The following is a 25,986-nucleotide window of genomic DNA, read 5'->3' as shown; positions in this document are numbered from 1 at the left end:
ATGACTCCATGGTAAATGAACAAAGTGTGAAGATAAAAGACATTCAGAAAACACAAATGCCTCATATATATGTTCACATTAGTATGAATTTCACACCAACAATTTAGAATGTCTCTGATCGTTTAGCATGCATAAGAATTATCAGAAATATGTGCTTGTTTTTACCTTTAGATTTGGGAATTAGCTCTCCACAACTGAGTATCCGCACCTCAGCAAATGGTTTGCTAGCTGCATCTGTTTTCTGATTTTCTATCTCTCTTACAACTTCTTGGCCAGATATCACTTGCCCAAAAACAACATGATGCCTAAAGAGTCAAGTAAAGATGACTAAATAAAAGCTTTTAATTTTAACATTAAAGTGGTCTAAAGATAAATTAAAATAATCTTTACCCATCTAAATGAGGAGTTGGCTTCGTTGTTCTTTGGAAGTCATCAGATAGAAGAATAAAAACAAAGTCAGAGAAAAACAAAGTTAGCATCTCTAAAAAGGAAAAGAAAATAACTGCATTGGAAACAAAGTTGCATACAAAGAAATCACATGCTATTTTAACATAATAGAATTTTATTACATTAACCTTAAGTCGAACAGAAAAAATTCAAGATGCTTTCTACATAATGTATTTTCAAAAACTCATTCTGATCATGAAAGTAATACCACTCATTGTTGAGAACTTACATGTTAACTAAAGTTGACATTTTGGTGTTATTTCCATTCATCCACGTTTCTTGCATGTGTCTGGGTTCTTACTGAACATGTAGAATGTTCTATGGTTTTTATAAATTCTATTGTATGAACAGACCACAATTTAACAAAAGATTCCACTAGTTTATGGGTTTAACAATAGTGCTTTTCAACCTTAACATTTTAAACAGTTAAAGCATAGATCAACTGCATAACTGGTTTTGTTTTCCACAGTTTCAGTCACCTATGGTAACCTGTGGTCAGTCCACAGTCTAGAAGCAGATGATCCTCCATCTGACATACTATCAGTTCAAAAGTAACCTAACACTACATCACAATGCCTGTTATTCACCTCACTTCATCTCATCAGGTAGGCATTTTATCATCTCACATCATCACAAAAAGGGTAAGTATAATACAGTAAGAGATTCCGATAGAGACCACATTCATATAACTTTTGTTACAGTGTATTGTTCTTTTTGCTATTGTTGTTAATCTCTTATTATCCCTAAATTGTAAATTAAACTTTATCACAGGTATGTCTATATAGGAAAACATGTAATATAGAGAGAGTTCAGTACTATATGAAGTTTCAGGCATCCACTGGGGGGAATCTTTGAAATGTACTTCCCGTGAATAAAAGGGGACTTACTGTATATATTCAGATGGGCCTCACATGTGTTCTGTTGACTAGAACAGAAATGGTCCATATAGTGTTTGTAAAAATTTTAATTAGTTGCCAACATTAAAAGTTTCGGATACATGGGGCGCCTGGGTGGCGCAGTCGGTTAAGCGTCCGACTTCAGCCAGGTCACGATCTCGCGGTCCGTGAGTTCGAGCCCTGCGTCGGGCTCTGGGCTGATGGCTCAGAGCCTGGAGCCTGTTTCCGATTCTGTGTCTCCCTCTCTCTCTGCCCCTCCCCCGTTCATGCTCTGTCTCTCTCTGTCCCAAAAATAAATAAACGTTGAAAAAAAAAAAATTCTTAAAAAAAAAAGTTTTGGATACTTTCACTCAAAAATCCAGAATTCAGACCTTCTGGAACGCTGGAAGGTGTGGCGCCTGCATGAGGCAGTAACTGGTCAGGCTGACTATCCCTATCTTTTTAATACATGGATTATCAGTTTAGATTCTTGTCCCAGCAGGCTTTACTGGCTTATGTTACCCAAGATCCAAAGACCTTCGAGTTTATTTTCCCTGATATACAAACAAACTTCACGATGAAGAAATCTGGATTAAAACTTTTGACAAAATTCAAAATAAGCAAAACGTCCTGCAAATGAAGTAATTTTGTAAAATCTTTTTTTCTACTCCACACCAAACTTAAAATCTTTGTAGTTGAGAAGATTGGTATTGGTGTAGAATGAAGATGGACACTGTATATCATTTATTATGTTAAAGAATCTTATCAAACAAGGCATTAGATGGGGTGCCTGGGTGGCTCAGTCAGTTAAGCGTCCGACTTGAGCTCAGGTCATGATCTCCTGAGTCATCAGTTGGGAGCCCCACACTGGGCTCTGTGCTGACAGTTCAGAGCCTGGAGCCTGCTTCAGATTCCGTGTCTCCTTCCCTCTCTGCCCCTCCCCCACCTGCACTCTGTCTCTCTCAAAAATAAACATTAAAAAAAGTTTTTAAAAAGGCACTAGAGGGGCGCCTGGGTGGCGCAGTCGGTTAAGCGTCCGACTTCAACCAGGTCACGATCTCACGGTCCGTGAGTTCGAGCCCCGCGTCGGGCTCTGGGCTGATGGCTCAGAGCCTGGAGCCTGTTTCCAATTCTGTGTCTCCCTCTCTCTCTGCCCCTCGCCCGTTCATGCTCTGTCTCTCTCTGTCCCAAAAATAAATAAACGTTGAAAAAAAAAATTTTTTTTTAAATAAAAAGGCACTAGAAATTTGGAAGAAGGAACACAATCTAAGCTAACCTCTGGTTAAAGCCCATGATACTAATTAACAAAAATTCAAACATGTTCATGTATTTTCATAAGTTCACCTTACACATGTAAAACTAACCCCTTACTGTTTTCTTCCTACAACAGCTACGTTCACCTGAAGTTGCTTAAACCATTTAGAGATGTAAAAACCATTGTGTATACCCTATGTGTATTTGTATTACGTTACATTCAACGTATACATATATTTTGTATCTAGATTTAGTCAAACCTCACTTCACAGATTCCATAACTTGCAAGTTCACTTCCTCACTAGAATTCATTTATAACCCCTAAACCAATACTCTGCGTTTTCATGGTCATTCTCGAATTGGTGAAAACGTGTATTGAAGAGGAGCAGAAAAACGAGAACTCTTATACAGTGCTGATAGGAATATAAAATGATGCAACCACTGTGGAAAACAGTTTAGTGGCTCCTCACAGAGCTAACCATAGACAAATATTGCATGATTCTGCTTGTGGATCTAAAAAAATTTTTTTTAATGTTTTATTTATTTTTAAGACAGAGAGAGACTGAGCATGAGTGGGGATGGGGCAGAGAGGGAGACACAGAATGTGAAGCAGGCTGCAGGCTCTGAGCTGTCAGCACAGAGCCCAACGTGGGGCTCAAACTCACGAACTGTGAGATCATGACCTGAGCCGAAGTTGGACGCTGAACCAACTGAGCCACCTGGGCGCCCCTGCTTGTATATCTAGAATAGGAAATTCATGGAGACAGAAAACAGAATAGAGGTTACCAGGGGCTGAGGGTAAAAAGAAATGGGTTAGTTTCTGGGACAATGAAACCATTTTGGAAACAGTGGTGACAGTGGCACAATATTGTGAATATAATTAATACCATTAAATTATACATTTAAAAATGATTAAAATGGCAAATTTCATATCACATATGTTGCCACAATAAAAAAGTTTTTTAAGATTAAAAAACTGAAGTTGTCTCCTTTAAAAACAATAAAAACAAAACACAAGTTAAAGAAAGGTTACCTAGAAATTAAGAGAGATAAGGAAAAACCAACACATAGAGTGAAGATTCTGAGAATATACGTGAAGGATTACATAAACTTAACATAAGTTTTGGATAGCACAGGAAGGGTTTTAATTTAAAGACAAATGAAAACAGTGTTGTTGAAGATCTGGTGACACTGGAACTTGCATACTATACTGTTGATACTAGAGTACATTATATAGCAATATATATATATATATAGAAAGACTTAAAAATATGTAAACATTTCACTAGTAAACTTCTAGCAACTTATGTAAAATAGTTAAAAATGCTTCAAACAATAGGTACAACAATGCTCACTGCAGCAGTTTGAAAACCAGGAAGCAAGCCAAATGTTCAAAATTTAGATAAATAAAGACGGTCCTCAGTGGCTCAGTCAGTTAAGCATCCAACTCTTGATTTCAGCTTAGGTCATGATCTCACGGTTTTGTAGGTTCAAGTCCTGCCTCAGGCTCTGCACTGATCCTGCAGAGCCTGCTCGGGATTCTCTCTCCCTCTCTCTGTCCCTCCCCTGCATGCTCACTCTCTTGGTCTCTCCCATAATAAATAAATAAACTTAAAAAAAAATTAGACAAATAAAGCATAGTACATTCAACCAATGGGATTCACGTATAGCTATCAAAATATTAATACTTAGCTATGTGCAGAGATTTATATTGTATCCAAAGTTGATTATAGAGTATATGCAACATTTAGGTTACATTTTTATTGCAGAGAAAGACATTCTGGGGACAGGAATTTTTTCTTCTATTTATCTGTGTTCTTATTTTTCTACGACCAACATGATATAAATTGTTTTCATTTAAAAAATCAGAAAGACAATTAATTGCCTTAAAAAGGCAATTAGTTGAATGAACTAGAGTCTATTCATACACCAGAGTAATATGCAGCTGCAAGATAAATGAAAAGGATCTCTATGAACTGATATGGAGTGATTTCCAGGATATATTGCTAAGTGAAAAGAACAAAAAACACTGTATGTAGTATGCTATCTGTTGTGTAAGAAAAAAAGGAAAATAAAAAAAAATATATATGTATCTGTGCTTATTTTTGTAAAAAGAAATAGAGGAAGATAAGCCAGAAACTAATAAGGTTTGGTTACTAATATGGATGGATGGGAATGGGATGAAAAAATGGGGAATGGCAATGGAGTGAAAAGTTAGGTGGATACGATACTTAAGAGGTATTCTTTTTGAATCACGTTTTATAAACTTAAAAAAAAAAACAAAACTAAAAACTAATCATGGTGAGAGAACAAAATATAATCATACACCAATCAACCTAACATATTTTGAGCCACAAAACCACACAAAATTCACATCAAAAGGCACTAATCTGAGCCACTTTTAAACACAGTATTTTAACTACATACCCTCGGTCTAAAAACAAAAATAACTATAAGTAAATAGCAACTCTAGTTAGTAGGTTACTTTTCATAGAATAGAATAGCAAGTTTTTAAATAGAATTCAGCAAATGGGTAGAAATTCTGAAGATAATGGGAGCCAGGTTTTTCACTATTGAAGACGGGAATTACAAATATGGAATAGTAAATCACTGGAATAAGCCATATGGTGCTTACAGATTAAGTTCTTCTGAGACAAGGAGAGTCTAAGGCTATTGAGGAGGAGAGCAAATCTGTACCGATAGGACATGATAAAAAATTTGCACTGTTGAAGAGTCCTGGCCAAAAGTTTTTGGGGTTCAGAATTGGAAGCATTAGCAGTACCCACTTTGGAGCTATAAATAATTTTTAGTAAGTACGCAAATTCACAAATATAGAATCTTTGAATAATGAGGATCAACTGCATTTCATTCTTTGTAAACAAGTAATTTATAAAGAGATACTCTGCAAATATTCTTATTATTAAACTTGTGCTCTAAATAGATAATTCTTTCCTCAATCAGTCATTATGGAGATGACTGCAAAATGGTGACTTTTCTATCATTCCTTTTAAATTTATTAGCTGACATTCTACTAAGAAACAGCTTTGTCTTCTCCCTTGTTATTTATTCGTTTATTATTTATACCTGTACGGGCTGCTGGATTTCTATTTTATTTAATCATCTGATACTATCATTATTTATTTTGATGCTCAAATTTTCCTAATCTGGCCAGGGGGAACCTTACCCCTTCATTCTGGCTCCTGTGTTCTTTTGACAAGTCTTCATCATTTGGAAACTTAAGCAGTACAGTTCAATTTCACTTTTAACAATTTTACTCTCTCCAACAATTCACTGTTCCCCTTCCCTCAAAAATTTTCCCCATTATGGATCCCTCTCCTATTTATTAGCAATCAATGAGAAATGACACACCAAAAAAGGGATATGTTAAATGATCACAGCATAAATACTTACATGAAGAACTGTGAACCGTTTGTGTCCTTCCCTCTGTTGGCCATAGACAAGAGAAATTCTTTGTTGTGTTTAACAGCAAAACTCTCATCTATAGAGAAGCGAAATTTTCAGTTATATTATAGGCATAAACTCCAAAAAATTTCATTTTCACTCTTCATATCTTATTTTCATATGTGCTCTGTAGCACTAGACAAAATTTAGATAAAAGGTTAAAAGAAGAAAGAATCAAATATTAACCAATTCCTTCTTCCACCTTTTTAGATTAAAACGTTCCTAATTTTCAATCCCTTGCTATAAATTCAAATACTATTATCACCCCCCTTTCTTTCCATTTGCATTTACTTGTCTTTTATATCATTTTGGAAAAGACAACACAATTTTCTTTGCTTATTCAAACAAAAAAATAAAACATTCCTAAAAAAGGAAGAGAAAGAAACCAGATAGGATTCTTTTACACTTCCTCTGTTTCTTTTCTGAGCACAAAAAAGCACATATGGTTATTTTAAGCACAGAGAGGCACTCATTAACTTAATCTCTGCCACAGCATCATTTATTGCAAAGAGTAGCTTGCTTTGCAATCTTGGATTCGAATATGAGAACCACCCAAGTAGAACATGAAATAAAATTTTACTGAATTCCTGAAGTGAAAAATATGAAATACGAAATTATTTCCACATTCATGTTTATAGTCTTTCAAATAATCTTCACATTAATAAAAAATTCCAGAGAGAAAATTTTAATTGGAGAAAAACATTATCCAAAGTTTAAAATATCAAAGGGATTTTTTTTTTAAAGTGCACAGAAGGGGAGCCTGGGTGGCTCAGTTGGTTAAGCATCTGACTTATGGTTTCGGCTCAGGTCATGATCTCACGGTTTCTGGGTTCAAGCCCTGCATCAGGCTCCACGCTGGCTTGGGATTCTCTTTCTCTTACTCTCTCCCTGTCCTTCCCCTGCTCATGCTCGCTCTCTTTCTCTCTCAAAATAAATAAACTTAAAAAATAAAAAAATAAAAAAAATGCACAGAAAAATGGACCCACTAAACATGTGAGTACTGTTAGTATGAAATATTGCTAAATCTGTTTTAATAAAGATTAAGGTTAAGCTGTGGAAGTGCCCAATCTAGCACTATAATTCTAAGACTTTATTATAGATCATTGAAACCCTTCAAATAATATGATGTATTAATGTTCTAAACACACAAAAAATCCTACCTCTATAAAAAGTCTATCATATAAATTTTTTCACAAAAAGATTAACTTTCGGATTCACTGACTGTAGTTGGATATTAGTATACTGTTTAATAATCTTATTGATTCAATAGAGAAAAATGAAATACAGAAAACATTAAAAATACAATTTAAATGTAAACATCTTTACCTTCAAAAAATCCTCCATAAATAGATTCCCCTCCTCGTCCATTCCCTAAGAATGAGAAACATGGACTCTTGAACTCCCAAGACAGTAATCTCTTTGAAGGTGCCACCTAAACAAAATGCTTCTTACAAAGTAGGTGCTTAAATGACTTTGAATCAAAAATACTCAAAGGTTCACAGCAAATCATAAAAGATATTAATTTAAAGTCAATACTGACAAGATCCCAAATTACTTTCTTTTCTCTATGATACAAGAGTTAAGAATGTGACAAAGTCTCTACTAAGATTTGTGGAAAAAAGAACACTCAGATTCTAGTGATTATGTAGACCTTCGAACAAAAATTAGATTTTTTTTTTCCCAAAATGTCTTTAAAAATACAATTTCAGTGTTTTTACAATTTAAAAGTATAGGTAAAAACTATATTATAGTTAAGGATTACTAGTTTTGACAAAACCAAACACACACACTGACAAATTACTACGAGATGAATAGTGTTTTTTAATTCAGAAGCACATTTGTGAAGTTAATTCATGCATCAAAAGTAAAATTATCTCCTATGTGCCTCCTTCTTTTTGTCTGTGAGTACTTCTAGAGACTTGTCTAACTTTAAGGTCTATGATACCTAACAAAGTATTATGATTTTCTTTTGTGGGATTCAAAGTCTTACCTTCACTGAAGTCACCACCTTGAACCATAAAATCCTTGACAACTCTGTGAAAGAGACAACTCTTATAATGTAATGGTTTCTGAGTTGATTTCCCTGTCCCCTTTTCACCTACAGAGAAGAAAAATTAGTAAGCCATTTAGTAGGAAAAAAATCAAGCAGGCAGTATTAAAGAAAAATTAATGAGGAAAGCTTTTCCCTGTAAAATATACCTCTCTTGAACTATGTAGATGTCTTTAAACTACAGAATTTTTACTCCCCTCGGGAATTTTTTTTTAAGTTCATTCAAAAATCACCAGTGTTTTTCTGGAGAGTGTAGAAATGTAGAAATCAATCTCAGATAAAAGCCCATTGCAAGTAGTATTTCTAGGGGCACCTAGGTGACTCAGTCAGTTGAGAATTCGACACTTGATTTCAGCTCAGGTCATGACCCCAGGGGGTCATGGGATTGAGCCTTGCATCAAGCTCTGTGCTGAGCACGGAGCCTGCTTAAGATTCTCTCTCTCTTCCTCTCCCTCTCCTTCTGCTCCTCTCCCCCAATTATGTGCTCTCTCACTCACTCTCAACTAAGTAGTATTTCTAAGAATTACTTTCACATCCTGGGCAATGGTACATAATCTGCATGGGGAAATCTAAAATCTGTTAAATAAGAAAATTAAAACCATAGTTAAATGGGACTAGCATCAGGGCAACTGAAAATGTCAACAAACCTGTACAAAGACAACGGAAGTTCTCGCATGTTTTGGGGCACACATCAGAAAATAATTCAAAGACAACTCTTCCAGCTGAAAAAGAAAGAAGCTGGTTTATACTTTACCAATTTAAAATATTAAATATTCATTTATAAATGTTATATAGGAATACTAATTTTCTTACCAGGTTGATTATTAATGGCAATGTCAAAAAAACATCGAGGACGCTGAACCTTTATTCCCATGGCTCCAATATTTCAATCTATGAATAAAATGCAGTTTCAGGCAAACAGACCAAAACAGCAAAAAAATTTTTTTATGAATTTCTGGGGGAAAAAATTCTGGAGCATAAACTAGAAATTTAGTTGAACTTATTTTGATATTTACTTCCACGAAAATATAGATTTTTTCTTGGTGGGCGGGGGGGGGGGGAGTAGATTGCATTTTGTGAAGCAAATAGAAAAGACATAAAAGAAAGGCCTTAGCCATAATATAATAAAACTTTTATTTTAACAACTGAACATACATTGCCACTCAAACAGAAAATTGTATTGTCTGTATGATGAGTGAACTCCACAAGATTAAATAGAGAAAAATCAAGGACAGACTGATCCAACCCTTTTGCTCCTTGGAAACAAAAACAAAAGTTTTGATTAAAATGGTGTTTTAAAAAGAAAAACATTCAAATTCCTAAAAAATACCAAAAATAAGTTATCAAGGAAGAAAGTGGGATATTTTAATGATAGAAATATATAGTAGGTTTCCTTCCTGAGTAAAAGCACATTACATATGAGGCTATTTTCTGATCATGAGCAAGAGCCTGTAGTGATATACTAGTGTAGACAAAAAATACCAATAGGTGACATACTACTCTGTGTGAATACTTTTATCTATATAGCAGATAGCTATTATTTAACATTCTTTTGCTAAGGCATTTATCTGAAAGACTTAGATGTTTCAATCATGATTCCTGATGGGAAATGACAGGGTAAGGTGAAGAGCAGAAGAAACAAAGGTACTTAGTTTAAACAGCATCCAAAATTATGGACTATAAAAATGACAGTTTCATCGGCTCAGAATAGAGATTTAAATGTATACGCTTTTCTGAAAATTATCCTAAGCTGGTAGCTCTGCAAAAGGTCCAGTGAAGCTGTGAAAAATCTATATTCTCCATCCTAAATAGATTCCTCCTTTCATCCATTTTTAGGTAGCTTCAATGTAGATTGTAAGAAATTATATACAGTGTGTACTTTACCCATTTTCCTCCAATGATAACATTTTAGAGAACTATTGTATAATAGCACAACTGTAGTGTAAAAGCAGAACAACGCTGATATAATCCTTTATTCCATTCACATTTCCATTTTACTGGCACTCATCTTTGTGCCTGTTATTTAGCTCTACAAAATTTCATCACATATGTAGGTTTATATATCTACCAACATCCCTTATCAATTTTACAGACCCCAAACACATAAATTGGGGATTAAATTACACAAAAGATAGATTATATTGCATTAAAATTCAACCGAAGTGTTGGCATATTCACTTTTGGCATTACTGTATGGGAAAGGGGGGAAAATACCATTTTCTCATGACTTCTCAATTTTATTTCTAACAGGTAAAATAGATATTAGAATTTGTTTCACATGAAACAAAGCAAAAAATCTAAACTTTCAATCCTCCAGTAGGCTACACAGACTTCCTGAAAACAATGAAACAAAAAAACTTAGTAATTTTAGGATCTTGCCAAGTTGGTGGCATTAAGTGTTTACTTGTATAGAATTTCAATTCCTGCACACTTGAAATTGAGGGTATGTTGAATCCATAAATCTGAGGAAACTATCTTATCTTAAAAACTACTTAGTACCTGATTATCCTTTATCTTCAAAATAATTTTTGTAGGCCTTCTCTACTTTTGGAGGTGGAGGAAGAGAAGAGAAATTTTAATGATTTATTTTCCTCCAAAAAAACTTCTACAGCTACTTGTTTAACCACAATATCCCAGTTGGAGATTTCTATTATTACAAAATGATTACTATGGTATAGATAATACTGCCCCAAATAGCTTATAATTACAGTTATTTTCCTACATACAGTACTGAATTCTTGAAAACAAACTCCCAGTTGGAAAACCAGGCATCATTTATGACAGGTCAGAAAAATCCCTAGTTACTCTTAGCCTTTTATTTTTTAACTTTTTTTAAATGTTTAAGAGAGAGAGAGAGTGTGTGGGTGTGTGTGAGCTGGGGGTTGGGGGCAGAGAAAGGGAGACACAGAATCAGAAGCATGTGGGACCCCAACTCATGAGCTAAGAGATCATGCATGACCTGAAGTCTGATGCTTAACCGACTGAGCCACCCAGACGCCCCACCCTTAACCTTTTAGACACACCTTTGATAATTTTCCAAGTTTCTCAATTCTAGAGCACAATGTAAAAAATCCTATAGCTCTGGGACCTCGAAACTGCAATGAATACCACCACTAATTTATGGAGTTTTATGATCACAAGTGGGAGCTACCAGTTTAGTGTTTGTTTTGTTTATTCTGAGAGCTGCTTACATAGGGGAATTCACTTTGGGAAAACATTGAGCTACACTTACATTCTATGTAGCTTTTGGTATGCTATATTTCAATAAAAAGCTTACTTTATTAAAAATAATATATCTAGAACAAAACTTTACTTCTTTATCCCCAGTTCTCTCAGAACTCAGTAAATATTATTACTGTCCATCGTCTTTGGTTGCACTTTCCTTCACAGCCCATTATTCAAACTATTAGGAAGTCGGCACTGACTGAATTTTAGCTTCAAAAATTATCCTGGAGTACCTGGGGATTGAGCATCGACTCTTGATTTCAGCTCGAGTCATGATCCCAGGATTGTGGAATCGAGACCTGCGTTGGGTTCCGTGCTGAGGCCCTTAAGATTCTCTCTGCCCCTCTCCCCAACTTGCCCTCTAAAAAAAACACCAAAAAACCAAAAAAACAAAAAAAAACCCACAAAAATCCCACATGCTGCCACCATCTTTACCATTATTATTATTTCTTATCTGGAATGTTGCAATAGCCTCCTAATTGGTTTTCCTTGCTTTTACTTAGTTCTCTATTTTCTATTCTCATTAGAATAACCAAAGTGGAATGATTCTTTAAAAGTACATTTACCACTTCATTCCTCTGCCTAATATTTTCTAACATCTATCACATTTAATAAAAATGTCCTTCCAACTCCTGGTTTTGGCTCAGGTCATGATCTCACAGTTTCATGGGTTCAAGCCCTGCATAGGGCACTGCACTGACAATGCAGAGCTTGCTTGGGATTCTCTCTCTACCCCTCCTTCTCTTTGTGCCCCTTCCCCACTTGTGCTATGTCCCTCTAAAAATAAACTTAAAAAAAAAAATTCAAAATGTCTTTCCATGCATTTCAAGAACCTAAACTAGCACTGTCCAATAGAAACATGAGTCACATACATAAGTTTTAAATTTGTAGTAGCCACATTAAAAAAAAACAGGTCAAATAATGTATTTTATTCAACTCAGTATGTCCAAAATACTACTTCAACATATAATTGACATAAAAATGTTATTAATGAGATATTTCATTCTTTTTTGGGTAGTGAGTCTTAGAAATCCAGTGTTTATCAATTCAGAAAGTCATGTTTCAAGAACTCAATAACTGCATGTGGCTCATACCTACTGCTACACTAGACAGCACAGATCTAAATATTTTAGCTAATGACCTCCATGACTTCATCTAACATTCTTCTTCTCCTTAGACACATGTGTTCCAGCTGTTCTTCAAACATCCCAAGGCCTAGCCCTTCATCAGGTCTTTCATACTTGTTGTTTCCTCTGTGTGGGATGCTCTTACCCCAGATCTTCCCCTTGTTCATTCCCTCACTTCACTTAAATCACTGCTCAAGCATCCCCTCCACATGGAAACCATCACTGACCAGTATATTCAAAGGTGCAGCCGTTGTCCTCCAACACTTTATATCCCCTTACTTGTCATATTTTTCTTCGAAGCATTTACTGCTAATTGATATTTTATTATAAATTCAAGTTTTTATACCTATTCTTCTTACTAGAATATAAGCTCTGTGATGTGATAAACCTTTTCAATTTTGCTCTTAATTCCTACTGCCTCAAACAGTGCTTGGCCATGGCAAGAAATCAGTATTTAATAAATAAATGAATATACATGAAAGGATAGGCATGTGTGAGAATGCTGTCTTGCAACACTGTAACACCAAAAAGGAAACATCCAGAATGTCCCACAATGAGAGAACAGCTAAATAAATTTTGGTATACACATGCTATTAAATATTACGTAGCAGTTTAAAAAGTCTACATACTCTATCCAAAAATCCTGTTACTTAGCTTAAAAGACAAAGAAAGCAAGTTGCATGTAAGTATTTTGTCTACACCCTCAAATAATACTCTATTTCTACAGAAAAAGAGTTACATATCAACATTGGCAGTCCTCTATCAGAGGGGACTAAGAGTAGGAATGGAAGTCAATGGTAGTCCTTAGCTTTACTACTTTTTTTAATGGTTATTTCTGAGACAGAGAGACAGAGCATGAGCGGGGGAGGTGCAGAGAGAGAGGGAGACACAGAGTCCGAAGCAGGCTCCAGGCTCTGAGCTGTCAGCACAGAGCCCGACGCGGGGCTCGAACTCACAAACCCTGAGATCATGACCTGAGCTGAAGTTGGTCGCTCAACCAACTGAGCCACCCAGGCACCCCAGTAGTCTTTAGCTTTAAATGTGAGACTTGAATTTTTGCAGTGAGAATATATTCATGTAGTTTCCCAATTTAAAATAAAATTTTTTAAATAAAAAAATATATCTGTATAATAAAATAAAACAGTAGGAAATACACGATAATACTAACAGCCTATCCTTAAATGAAAGGGTCACATCTGGTTTTCTCAGCCTCTTCATTTTCCAAGTTTTCTACAACAATAGAGACCTGTAAAAGAAACTCTTCAAAAGACCACTCAAGTATTCATGTATTTTTTAAGTGTCTTACTTCCATGATTATTACTGTTGTTTGCATTTAACTCTAGAAGATCTTGGGAAATTACTTTTCTTTTTCACAAAACTGTGTGCCCCTCACCCCATGGAAACTAGGAATGATACATGTGAATATTTATCTAAACGCTGGATATTAAATAATTTCTCAGGTTCGTGAACAATGAAATAAATAATGAAGATAAATAGATTTGACTTCATGAAAAAATTTATTATTTCTATTTGTCAGAAGAAAATTAAAAAAGTAAAAAAAAAAGGGGGAAATATTTTCAACAAACATGTTAACTTTTTACTATAGAACAGTGCTTAGGAATGGGCACACTAGGACAATTCTTCACTGACTACGACCATCCTAACTCACTGCAAGAATATTAATCACCTGTGGCCCTATTTGTATCAGCACACCTGACAACCAAAAAAACTCTCTCACTGTCCTTCTGCCCCCACCTTTGGGAACTAATACCACAGGGTCCACGCAGCAAACAATTAAAAGCACAAAAACCACACAAGGAAACATAATTTTAAAAAAGTAAAATTAAAAATATAAACCACACAAATGATCTGTGAAGGTAACCATTTTAAATGAAATATTATTTGATTTTGGTTTAATAATAATTAAAAACCACCTAATGTCCAGCACAACTGTTGAGTAAATTAAGAAATATTCATATGATAGACTATTATACTATGAAAATGCAATTTTTAAAAATATAACATGGAAAAAATGTTAAATGAAAAAAGATACCAACACTGTACGGTTAAAAGGATTCTAAGTATAAAAAAATTCAGAGCACCTGGCTGGCTCAGTCAGAAGTGCACGCGACTCTTGATCTTGGGGTCGTGAGTTCAAGCCCATGTTTACTAAAAAAAAAAAAAAACAACAACGAACTAAACCCCCCCCCCCCCCAAAATCTACCTTTTCCCTTAAAAAAAATTCATATGTAGTCATTGAAGTGCTTTTTGCAATGGTAAAATAAAAAACAAAGAAGTTGTACAGTAATAGAAAATGGGTAGGGGGCGCCTGAGTGTCTCAGTTGGTTAGATGTCCGACTTTGGCTCAGGTCATGATCTCACGGTTTGTGTGTTCCTGCATGTCAGGTGCTCTGCTGTCAGCACACAGCCCACTTGGGATCCTCTATCCTTCTCTCTCTCTGCCCCTCCCACACTCAGGCACACTCCTGCACTCTCTAAAATAAATAAACACTGGGGCGCCTGGGTGGCTCAGTCTGTTAAGCGTCTGACTTTGACTCAGGTCATGCACTCCTGGTTCGTGAGTTCGAGCCTCGCATCAGGCTCTGTGCTGATAGCTCAGAGCCTGGAGCCTGCTTCGGATTCTGTGTCTCCCTCTCTCTCTGCCCCTCCCCTGCTCATGCTCTGTCTCTGTCTCAAAAATAAATGAAAACATTAAAAAAATTTAAATAAACATTAAAAAAAAAAGAAATTGGGGGGCATCTGGGTGGCTCAGCGTCCAACTTCAGCCTCGGCTTGGGTCATGATCTCAGGACTCCTGGGTTCCTGGGTTCAAGCCCCTCGTTGGGCTCTAGGCTGACAGCTCAGAGCCTGGAGCCTGCTTCAGATTTTGTGTTTCCCTCTCTCTCAAAAATAAATAAAACATAGAAAAGAAAAAAAAATTGGTTAAATAAATGATTCATGAAATGAATGGTATTCATCTAGCCATATGAAATCTTCTTACAGGTTAAAATAACTTTTTTCACCTACCAGACTAACAAAAATAAACAATATTGACCTTCTCATACATTGTTGCCAATAGTAAAGGGGTAAATGCATACAATCCTTTGCCAGTTCGACAACATACAATATTACAAGTGCACTGAATACACTCCGACTCAGTAACCGACTTTAGAAATTTATTATATACATATCCCACACATTTGCAAAATAAAGTTCGTATAAAGTTGTTCAAGGTAGCCATTGTTTCAGAAGTTAAGAGACTGTAAATCTAAATGTCCACAGAGAGTAGATTACATAAGTCATATTATATCCATACAATGTACAAGGCTATAAAAAAGAATGAGGAAGCAGTTTATGTACTTTTCTCTCCAAGACATTTTGTTGACTTAAAAAAAAAAATACAGAGATATGTTTGGAATGCTTTCTTTGTATATTTTTCAGAAAAGTAAAAAAATATATATATATATGTTTGCTTGTCTAATACAGAGGCTACTGGTGGGAGAGGAAATAGGTAGCTGGGGAAGATGGGTAAGATTTTTTTACTGTTCAACCAACCTTCTCTACCTTTCCAATTTTATACCACATGAACGTATGTGGAAAGAGAAACATTATCAAAGACTACTCATGAATGAGAGGATATACATAATGTATCAGGTGAAAAAAGCAAGTTAGTAAAGATCCCAATTTTACACATAACAGATGTACATTAAAAAAAGGAAACGAGGGGCGCCTAGGCGGCTCAGTTGGTTAAGCATCCAACTTTGGCTCAGGCCATGATCTTGCAGTCTGTGGAGTTCAAGCTCAACGTCAGGCTCTGTGCTGACAGCTCAGAGCCTGGAGTTGGTATCAGATTCTGTGTCTCCCTCTCTCTCTGTCCCTCCACACTCAGTGCATGCACACGCTCTTTCTCTCTCTCAAACATTAAAAAAAAAAAAAGAAAATACAGAAAATGTACATATATGATGGAATACTATTCATCCATTTTTAAAAAAAAAGGGAAATCTTGCAATTTGCAACAACGTGGATGGACCTAGATACATTAAGCTAAATGAAGTCAGTCAGACAGAGAAAGACAAACACTGTAGGATCTCACTTATATGTAGACTCTAAGGGAAAAAAAGGTAAATTAAAAAAAAAAAGGTAAATTTTAAAATTTAAAAAATTAAAAGGCAAACACACACACCCTGCCCAAACTCATGGAAAAACAAACCAGATTTCTAGTTACCAGAGCTGAGGGAAACGGGGTAGGGGAACTGAATGAAGATAGAAAGATGCAAACTTCCAGTTATAATACTGGAGATGTAATGAAAAACATGATGGCTACAGTTAACTTACTGCTATATGGTATATTAGAAAGCTACTAAGAGAACTAATCCTTAAAATTCTCATCACAGGGAAAAAAAAAGGTTTTTCTTGCATCTATATCAGATGATAGATGTTAGCAAAACTTACTGTGGTAATCATTTTCCAATATATGTAAGTCATATGCTGTACATTTTAAACTTGTACACTATGTCAATTACATCTCAACATAACTGAAAGAAGATAGGATTTACACCAAAATATTGACACTGATTCTAAATTATGCAGCATTATTTACAAAAGCCAAGACATGGAAACAACCTAAGTGTCCACTGATGAATGAATGAAGAAAATGTGTTAATGCGTGTACACGTATCTTTTTTCCTTCAACATTTGTTCCCTGTTATATTTTTAAAAATTGCATTTTCATAGTGTAATAGTCTATCATATGAATATTTCTTAATTTACTCAATAGTTGTGTTGGACATTAGGTTGTCATAATGTACGTGTCTGTAAGTGGTTATATATTTAGGTTACACCATATAAGGATACTTTTCATTCTTAGAAATAGATTAAAATTAGTTTTCCTAAACTAACAAATCAAATATGCCTTAAATTCAAGAAAGATGAAAGCCAGCAAACTATTAAAAGCACTACAGATACTGAGTACATAAATGCTCTTCTGTTATAGCTAATGAAGAACAAATATACCTAATGAGAACAATGACGACAAAAAAGATGGCTAAACACTATATCTCTAATATTACTGAAATCAGATTTTACCTAATCAGAAATATAATACATAGTATTTCCTCTAGAATTATGATTTCCTGGTGTTACTCAATAATACTTAAAATCTAACATGAGACAAACATCTGATTAATTTTCATTTTTTCAAGAAAAAATAAAGGGAAAACAATGCTGAGAGGTATCAAAAATACAATTCAGGGAAAAATCAAGTCTATGCAATTTTCTTTTTTTTTTTTTTAATTTTTTTTAACGTTTATTTATTTTTGAGACAGAGAGAGACAGAGCATGAATGGGGGAGGGGCAGAGAGAGAGGGAGACACAGAATCGGAAGCAGGCTCCAGGCTCTGAGCCATCAGCCCAGAGCCCGACGCAGGGCTTGAACTCGCGGACCGTGAGATCGTGACCTGAGCTGAAGTCGGACACTTAACCGACTGAGCCACCCAGGCGCCCCAAAGTCTATGCAATTTTCAATAAAATAATTCGTGAATTTCCTAACAGTATATAATGAAAGCTTTCAGAACAGTAGTCTGCTTTGTTGCAAATTTGTTTAACCCAAAAGAGTTGCAGCTATTTCCATAAAATCCAGATACTAATTTTTCTTGAAAAACAAAAACGTGTCCCATTCTTGTACAGCAATAAACATGGTCTGCCTCCAACTACAGCCTATTAGTTGTTACCATTTATTATCTATTTGACGTCTTGAACTCATTTCACCTGCCTGACTCCTTCAGAAACCTCATCTACTCTTTTCATAATGAAAATACTTTTAAACAATAAAGTTAACAGGCTCACTGAAAAAAAATCAGAACATATAAAAAATGGATAAAATCCTGGCAGCTATAAGTTTTTAAATGTTATGTATATTCTTTTTTCTAAACAGAGGGAATTACAATGTTGTTTTAAATGTTTACCAACAATATCTTAGTTTTGTATATCAATAACATATCATGTAAATATTTTAAAATATTAAATGCTAGGATGTGTAAACTTTTGAAACAAATATAGTTCATAAAAATATCAGAGAAGTTACAAATTCATATGTTAAAAAGTTTAATCTTGTAGTTTCGTACCTAAAACAATTTTGATAGCCATCCTAACATAACATGAAGGATGGGCAAAGGGGCAGGACAAGGACATAAGCAGCTAATCACTAAATATATATGGTAAAGGACATGGTATTTGCAATTAGGCAATAAATAATGCAGTGACTTCATGACATTCAAAAAATTTAAGTTTCATACAGTACAAGGGAGTCAGTAAAATAATAACTCTTCAAAAGGTAGACAGTAAATCTTTTAAAACTATAAGATTAACAGGTCTTTGCCCTTTCTGATTCCCTTGGCTAATTCCTGTGTCCTTACAAGATTCAAATAGCCCAGAGTATCCTTCCTGGGAACTTCACCCTGACTCTCTAAAACTTAAATGATCCTCCTTTGTTGAATCTTATTCTCCTTGTCATAAACTTGTTTGTAAAGTCCTCGAACTCAAAACTCTTCTATCTTCAACACCATGCATAGGGCCTGGCCCAGGACTACATTATCAAATGCAAAGAATACGAGTTAATCAAGACATGAGCAAAACCAGGTTCTGCTTCAAATGTACTGTACCCCCTAAATGTACTGCTTCTCACATGGAGTATAGCTAATATCTATCTGTAGTCAGTAAATTCTCCCAGAGCCTACCAGTAACCATCCCCTGAATCTATTCCATACTGAAACAGAACTTATTCCCTCAATCTGCCTAACGGAGCTGCATTTTACTAATAAAATGTTTCTTTTATTTTTAAAAAAACAGAATCCACAAGGAGCATCTTCAGTTCAGAACTAAGAAATAAAGATGGAAAGTTCTTACCTGCTTAAGTTTAATAACACAGGTAACAATTTTCACACAAGATTTCCACTTCTAAAAGCATATTGCATTAAACTAATTACAAGTATAGCAGATCTCATAGATTACTTTCAAAAAAGGCAATCTGACATTCAGACTAGCCTCTTTACCCTGTGTAGTTCAGAGATCAAAGGAGAAATGAAAATAGATTGCTTCAAAAACATTTTAATACATTTATGAGTACCATAGTGCTAGCAAACTAAGTACAAACAAGTTAATATTCTGAGGCATCAGGAAAGGCACCTGTGATCTTCCATAGTGCCCCCTCCCTTAGTGTCTTTGACAGTCACAAATCACTGTGCTGGTAGAAATATGATTAACAGTGTATAGGCACTTCTGAAATTCTTTAGAAAACATAAAAAGAGAAAAGCTGTAATGTTGCCAAGTTCAGTGTTAAATAGGATATTATATGCTTTCCAAACATACAACCTGAGAGCATAAAAATATAGTACAGCTATGTCAGTACCAAACTAAAAAAGCATATACTAACTGGGAAATCTCTGCTAATATTCTTAATGCTGTACCTGCAATTATTTAAGTTCTTACAATGATAAATGTATACCACTGCCTCCAGAAATATACCTATACCATATAACAACAACATGTTAGCCAATCTGGTAATTCCTATATAAATTACAGACTTTAGAAGTTTGAAGGAACCTCAATCTGGTCCAATCTGATTTTATAGATTTGACATGACTAGAGAGCTGAAGTGACTGGCTCAAGGTCATAAGTTGAAAACAGCAAGAGTTTTCTAGTTAAGTACTTTACAGCTTCACTGTAGAAACTAGCTTATTCACAAATATTCCAGATAACAGCTTATTTAATTTTAAATTCTATCTTATGACCACAATGCAATGACATAATTACAAATAAATCTTAAGCTAAAGTTTATACACAATGAGCAGTAGCTTAATACATAAAGAGGCTTCATTCATTTTTAAAAAATCAATGACTTAAGGAATCATTCATGTTTTAAAAATAACATTTTATATTAAAAAAATTGATGCCTATATTTATAAGTAAGTATGACGTAATTACATTTCACAAAGAAGTTGGTGATCATTTTAAGCCACCACAAAAGATTTCCTGCCTGGTACTGAAAGTACAAAGTCCCAGTTACAGAAGTTTTCTCTGAGTATTTACAATACTGCCTGCAGTAAATTTCAAGATGCAAGATTTGCCCCACAGAAATTAAAAAAGGAGTTTTTACAGAGACAGCATATGAATTAAACTAGGGCAAAACCACTGACACCTAAATCTAAAAACTAAAGCTTGGTGCTAATATTAAAGCCAAAAATGTGCAATAACACACTGTAGCAGATCTGCAACAAACTTTTCAAATCACTTGAATTAATTATCTATGTATTCCTAATACATGACAAGTTAGACACCTTAATACCTTAGAACACTAAAACTAAGTAACAAATTATAATTCTATTGAAATATCCTATTAGTAAAAAAAAATAAGGGGAAAACATCAACGTCTGTTTCTTAAAAGAGCAACACTGGAAAAATTAATCGTTGATGGTGTTCTGATAACTACTAGAGCTCGTTCACACCACCAGTTTTTCTTTGCATGTGGAATGTAAGTTGCCTGACAGAAAATCTCATTTAAAATACACAAAATGTGGGGCGCCTGGGTGTTCAGTTGGTTAAGCATCCAAGTCTTGCTCTCGACTCAGGTAATGATCTCACGATTTCGTGAGTTCAAGCCCCACATCTGGCTCTGTGCTGATGGCATGAAGCCTGCCTGGGATTCTCTCTCACCTATCTCTCTGCCCCTCCCCAACTCGTGCTGTGTCCCATCCCTCAAAATAAATAAATATTTAAAAAAAAATAAAAAATAAAATACGCAAAGTATCAAAAGGACAAAAACCTTACCCAGAGACCACTGATACTGCAAGACCACAATAACAAGTACCAAAAATGAAAGATCTTTAAAAAGTCACAATAAACGTATCACTCATAGAACCACTGAGTTATTATTGAAAGCCAATTTTACACAGAATTTTAACAAACCTGATTATTTATTTTTGAAGCCCACAGCTGATGAAAGCCTGAAATCAAAGTATTTTACAGATGAAGAAACTGAGGTTCAGAAAGATGGTTGAGCCAGAAACAAATTCAAATTTTCTAACCTAGGAAGCTTGCATACTTGTACACTCCTGACAGCAGGGGGAGGCAACCCTGACAACAGCCTGCAAAGACAAAAAAACCTTAAAAAGCAAACACAGTTTAAAAAAAAAAAACAACAACAACAACCCCAAAACAAAACAAAACAAAATAACCCCACAGAATCCTACTACGACCCATTAGGATATCAGGGCACCTATAATCCTGAATAAAAAAGAAAACGTCAAACGATGTAAAAATGAACTGATTAAGACAGAAATAATCCCATCTAGGGGCGCCTGGGTGGCTCAGTCAGTTGAGCGCCGACTTACGCTCAGGTCAGGATCTCAAGATTTATGAGTTCGAGCCCCCTTCGGGCTCTGTGCTGACAGCTCAGAGCCTGGAGCCTGCTTCAGATTCTGTGTCTACCTCTACCTGTCTGTCTGTCTGTCTGTCTGTCTGTCTCTCTCTCTCTCTGCCCCTCCCCCACTCAAACTGTCTCTCTCCTTCAAAAATAAACAAAGACAAAATTAAAAAAATAATAATAAAAGAATCCCATCTAAAATGGTTAACATAACAAGGGGGGAAATGCTAGAACCGTAACTTTTCGGGTACCAAGAAAAAATATTATGAGAAAAGCAGCCATTCTAGATATCTGTGCTTTTTCTGGATTTTACAGCACTATTTCAAAAACGTTCACACACCCACCCCCTCACCCATCATCTTTGCGAACCCGCAAATTACTAGGGTTTTTTTTTCTTCTTTCCCAAATGGGACTACGTACGGACACACGCACACATGCTTTCCGCTCCATGTGGTTTTAGCCACTAAAAGTTAACGGACCCCCAAACGTCCAAAACATTTGTTTCTTGGACGTATTTGTCATCACTACTGCAAAAGCTTGGTTCTGAACAGAAAGTACTGGTGTGAGAATAAATTAGATTAATGCACAAAATGGTGCTTTTACAACATTTCCAAAATGACTGAGAGTTCTCCATTCCCGCAGAGCTCGACTTAGCTCCTTAAAAGACTAAAGATGAGCCAAATTCGCACACTTCCCCCAAGGCATACGGAGCTCTGAAGGCATCGCCTTCCTCCTAAAGAGTAATTATCTTCTCCTAAAATGCCTGCGCTGCTCACAGGTCCTTGGAAACGTGGGCGAACTTTAGACAGCCCTGGGATGAAAAGCGAAGAGCCTGGATTTCAGTTTAAGTAAAATGCTTAACTAAGAGGCCTGTATCACTTAAGTATGCACGACAGCCGCCGTCCGTAAGACGAAAAGGTCGGAGCGGAGGAAAGCCTGTTTTCAGTCTAATCTTAACCCCTGTGATCCAGGTTCCTCGCCCGCCACTCTCCAATCCTAACCTGACAGGACATCAGGTTACCCCTTCCCCACCAAACCTCCCACCTACCCCGCATTAGCGATCAGACTTACGATTTTGAAGCATCAAAAATCACCCTCGTTCCCTGGAGTTCAGGCCGCCGTTGCTGCCGCCATATTACAGCTTGTGCGGCAAAATGCGTCAGGGAGGGAGGTGTGCGCCCAAGTGGAGAGGGCGGGGGCTGGCAGGGGGAGGACCGTTTCCCAGGCCCCGGAGGCACGGCTGGAGGCCTGGTCCAGCTGCAACGGCTGCGGAGCCAGCGCCACGGTTCTTGGGGGACTAGTTCAGGAACGAGATAGCCCAGATACCTCGAGGGGAAGGTAGTTGACTAGCCCGGGCCTAACGCGTCGGCTCCGCCCCTCTCCTCGGGCCCTTCCCGCTCTCGTACTCCGGGACTGCTGCAAAGGACGCCACCGAAAAAACACGGGCCTCGCGCCACCTACCTGCTCCAGTAGTCTTCAGTTCTCGGGTCCGGTCCTTTAAAGGCGCTTCAAATCTACCGCCGCCAGAAAAGGCGCTAAAGCCCACTAACCGCCTCCCTCCCCCACAATCCAGTCCTGGCGTGGAGAGAAAGCGTCGCGCCGGAAGTACGTCACCGTTGGTTGGCCGCATCTTCTGGTGTTCTCTTTGCTTGCGTCACGTAGGCCCTCCCTGGTAATTCTAGGATGTTGGTTCCTGTCAAATACCTAGTTCATAGGTAACTTAATCTTTGTCGTGTGAGTTGGTTGGGAATGTTTGTAACCGTCAGATTGCCATGTCCTTCGTGAAATGAAATGCTTCATCTAGTAAACATTCATCCTCTGTCAAGAGTATTGGGACGTAAGCCCAGTCTTTGGGGAGATTCTACTTCAGCTTCCAGTTAACACTATGACACAAGTTGAAAAAAAAAAAAACAGAAACGAACAAAGCTCTAGTTGAGGAATAAAGGAAATTACATAGGGCATTGATGTTCTTTCTTTTTTTAAGTTCTCACAGCAACACCATGTTATAGGTTATTAATGCTTGTTTTACAGATAAGGAAATCGAGGCTCAGGGAGGATAAGTGCTTCTTCCCCAAACACACTGTTCCTAAATACCGAAGCAATCTTTAACTCCAAATCCAGGATTTTCTAGGAAAATAGGACATATATTGGGGCGCCTGGGTGGCTCAGTCGGTTAAGCGTCCGACTTCGGCTCAGGTCATGATCTCACATTCTGTGAGTTCGAGCCCCCCCCCCCCCCCCCCCCCCCGTCAGGCTCTGGGGTGACAGCTCAGAGCCTGGAGCCTGCTTCAGATTCTGTGTCTCCCTCACTCTTTGCCCCTCCCCTGCTCATGCTCTGTCTCTCTGTGTCTCAAAAATAAATAAAAACATTAAAAAAAAAGAAAATAGGACATATATTGTTTTAAAAATTATTTTTAGAGGCAAGCGTCCCTAGATTAGGTTGAAAAGCAATGCCTCTGGTATTTGGGGGGAAGGGCTGGTGGCAGTCCCTGTGGGAACATGGGGTGAGTGAGTTTTAAAAGGAGCTAGCTAAAGGGACTTAGATTTTGTTAATGTATAGAAAGAAGGGTAAGTTACGATCATTTACATTTTTCACTCATTTAGGTTAGGTAAATTATCAGCTACAGTTGGGCAAGTGGTACATGTAAGGGTCTTGACCAATTTTAATAGCTGTGAAACTGAGAGGACAACCTCCCTCTGCATCTGCCCCTGTTTTAAGGCATTGCGTTTATTGCAGGAGAGCAGCAGTTCACCAATTCAAATGCTAATCTCATCCAGAAACATCCTAGCAGATAACACCTGTAACTAAATGTTTAATCAAGGTAGCCTTTGGCCCAATCAGGTTGACACAAAATTAACCATCCCAATGGGTATTGCACAATTTATTTATCTCTTCTACTTTAGATGGGTATTTGTGTTTTCAGGTTTTAGCGATTATGAATAAAGTTTCTATGAACTTTCTTGTATCTAGTATATCGAGCATATATATTTCATATATATGTTGGAAATACACCCAGGAATGGAATTGCTAGATCTTAGGGTATGGATAGGATAAGTTTTGGAAGATACTGCCAAAGAGTTTTCTGAAATGGTTGTACAATATTCTTTTATTTAAGATTTTATTTTATTATTTTTTTAATGTTTGTTTATTTTTGAGAGAGAGAGAGAGAGAGAGAGAGAGAGAGAGAGAGAGAGAGAGAGAAAACACGATCGGGGGAGGGGCAGACCGAGAGGGGGACACAGAATCTGAAGCAGGCTCCAGGCTCTGAGCTGTCAGCACAGAGCCCGATGCAGGGCTCGAACTCACAAACTGTGAGATCATGACCTGAGCCAAAGTCGGACACTTGACCGACTGAGCCACCCAGACACCCCAATAATACTTACTGTATATGCCTTATGATTCCAGTATTGGTGAGCACTCTCATTTGCAAATAAAATAAAACCAGCTTCAGCTAGCTTAGGTAAAATTGGGAATGTATTGCTTTGTGAAACAAAACTGCTGCACAGTGTGGTGGTTTTAAAATATGTCTATAAATTCTCTAATGTGACTATCTTTTAATGAATAGTAAAAGGCAGAGTGACAGTGTGATTTTGGAGACCAGGTCATAAAAGGCATTTTGATTTCCTCTTTGCTGTGTCTCTTGGATCACTCATTCAAGGGGAAATCAACTGCCATGTCATGAAGATGCTCAAGCAGACAAATGGAGAGGCCTCTGTGGCAAGAAACTGGCTTCCCAGCAAAAGTCAGAGAGGAACTGAAGTCTCTTGCCAGCAGCCATGTGAGTGAGCCCTATGGAAGCAATCAAGACTTCAGTCAGTCAGTCAAGACTTCAGATGACTGTAGTCCTTGTTGATATCTGACTTAAATCATGTAAGAAACTGTGAGCCAGAACCACTCAACTAAGCTACTTTTGAATTTCTGGCCCACAGAAACTGTGGGATGATAAATGTTGTTTTAAGTCACTAAGTTTTGGGAGATTTATTACAGCAACAATGGATAACTAATACAGAGAAGAAAGAATAGCTGGAACATCATGGAACTTGTCTCTTGTCTTATTTGACTTACCTGTGTTTTGGCTTCATTCTCTAGCCTGAAGAAGTTACCTCACATCTTAATCATCTAAGTCC

The 25,986-nt window shown here is 36.7% G+C and overlaps 1 protein-coding gene across 5 annotated transcripts in view; it reads right to left on the bottom strand.

The window, feature by feature from the left end:
* PPIG (peptidylprolyl isomerase G) overlaps positions 1-23,468 on the bottom strand; it is a 45,336-nt gene extending 21,868 nt beyond the window's left edge. Inside the window, exons 1-9 of one of the 5 annotated variants that reach the window (XM_086718844.1) lie at positions 23,320-23,468; positions 21,521-21,580; positions 8,902-8,979; positions 8,736-8,810; positions 8,029-8,136; positions 7,365-7,409; positions 5,988-6,075; positions 391-420; positions 166-305 (exon numbers count right to left, since the gene is read on the bottom strand). In XM_086718844.1, coding sequence (XP_086574970.1) covers positions 166-305; positions 391-420; positions 5,988-6,075; positions 7,365-7,409; positions 8,029-8,136; positions 8,736-8,810; positions 8,902-8,962 — 547 coding nt within the window. In that variant the 5' untranslated portion in view covers positions 8,963-8,979; positions 21,521-21,580; positions 23,320-23,468. Of the gene's footprint in view, positions 1-165; positions 306-390; positions 482-5,987; positions 6,076-7,364; positions 7,410-8,028; positions 8,137-8,735; positions 8,811-8,901; positions 8,980-21,520; positions 21,581-22,929; positions 23,260-23,319 lie in introns of those variants that run through there. The other 4 variants (XM_086718843.1, XM_025933432.2, XM_086718842.1 and 1 more) reach the window with 4 other exon arrangements.
* Positions 23,469-25,986: the final 2,518 nt, after the last annotated feature.

The sequence above is a fragment of the Puma concolor genome, chromosome C1, assembly GCF_028749965.1.
Source record: "Puma concolor isolate L17-30 chromosome C1, mPumCon1.1.hap2, whole genome shotgun sequence".
Lineage (NCBI taxonomy): Eukaryota > Metazoa > Chordata > Mammalia > Carnivora > Felidae > Puma > Puma concolor.
Note: the sequence above shows the minus strand (reverse complement) of the source record. Positions and strands in the feature narration are given on the sequence as shown.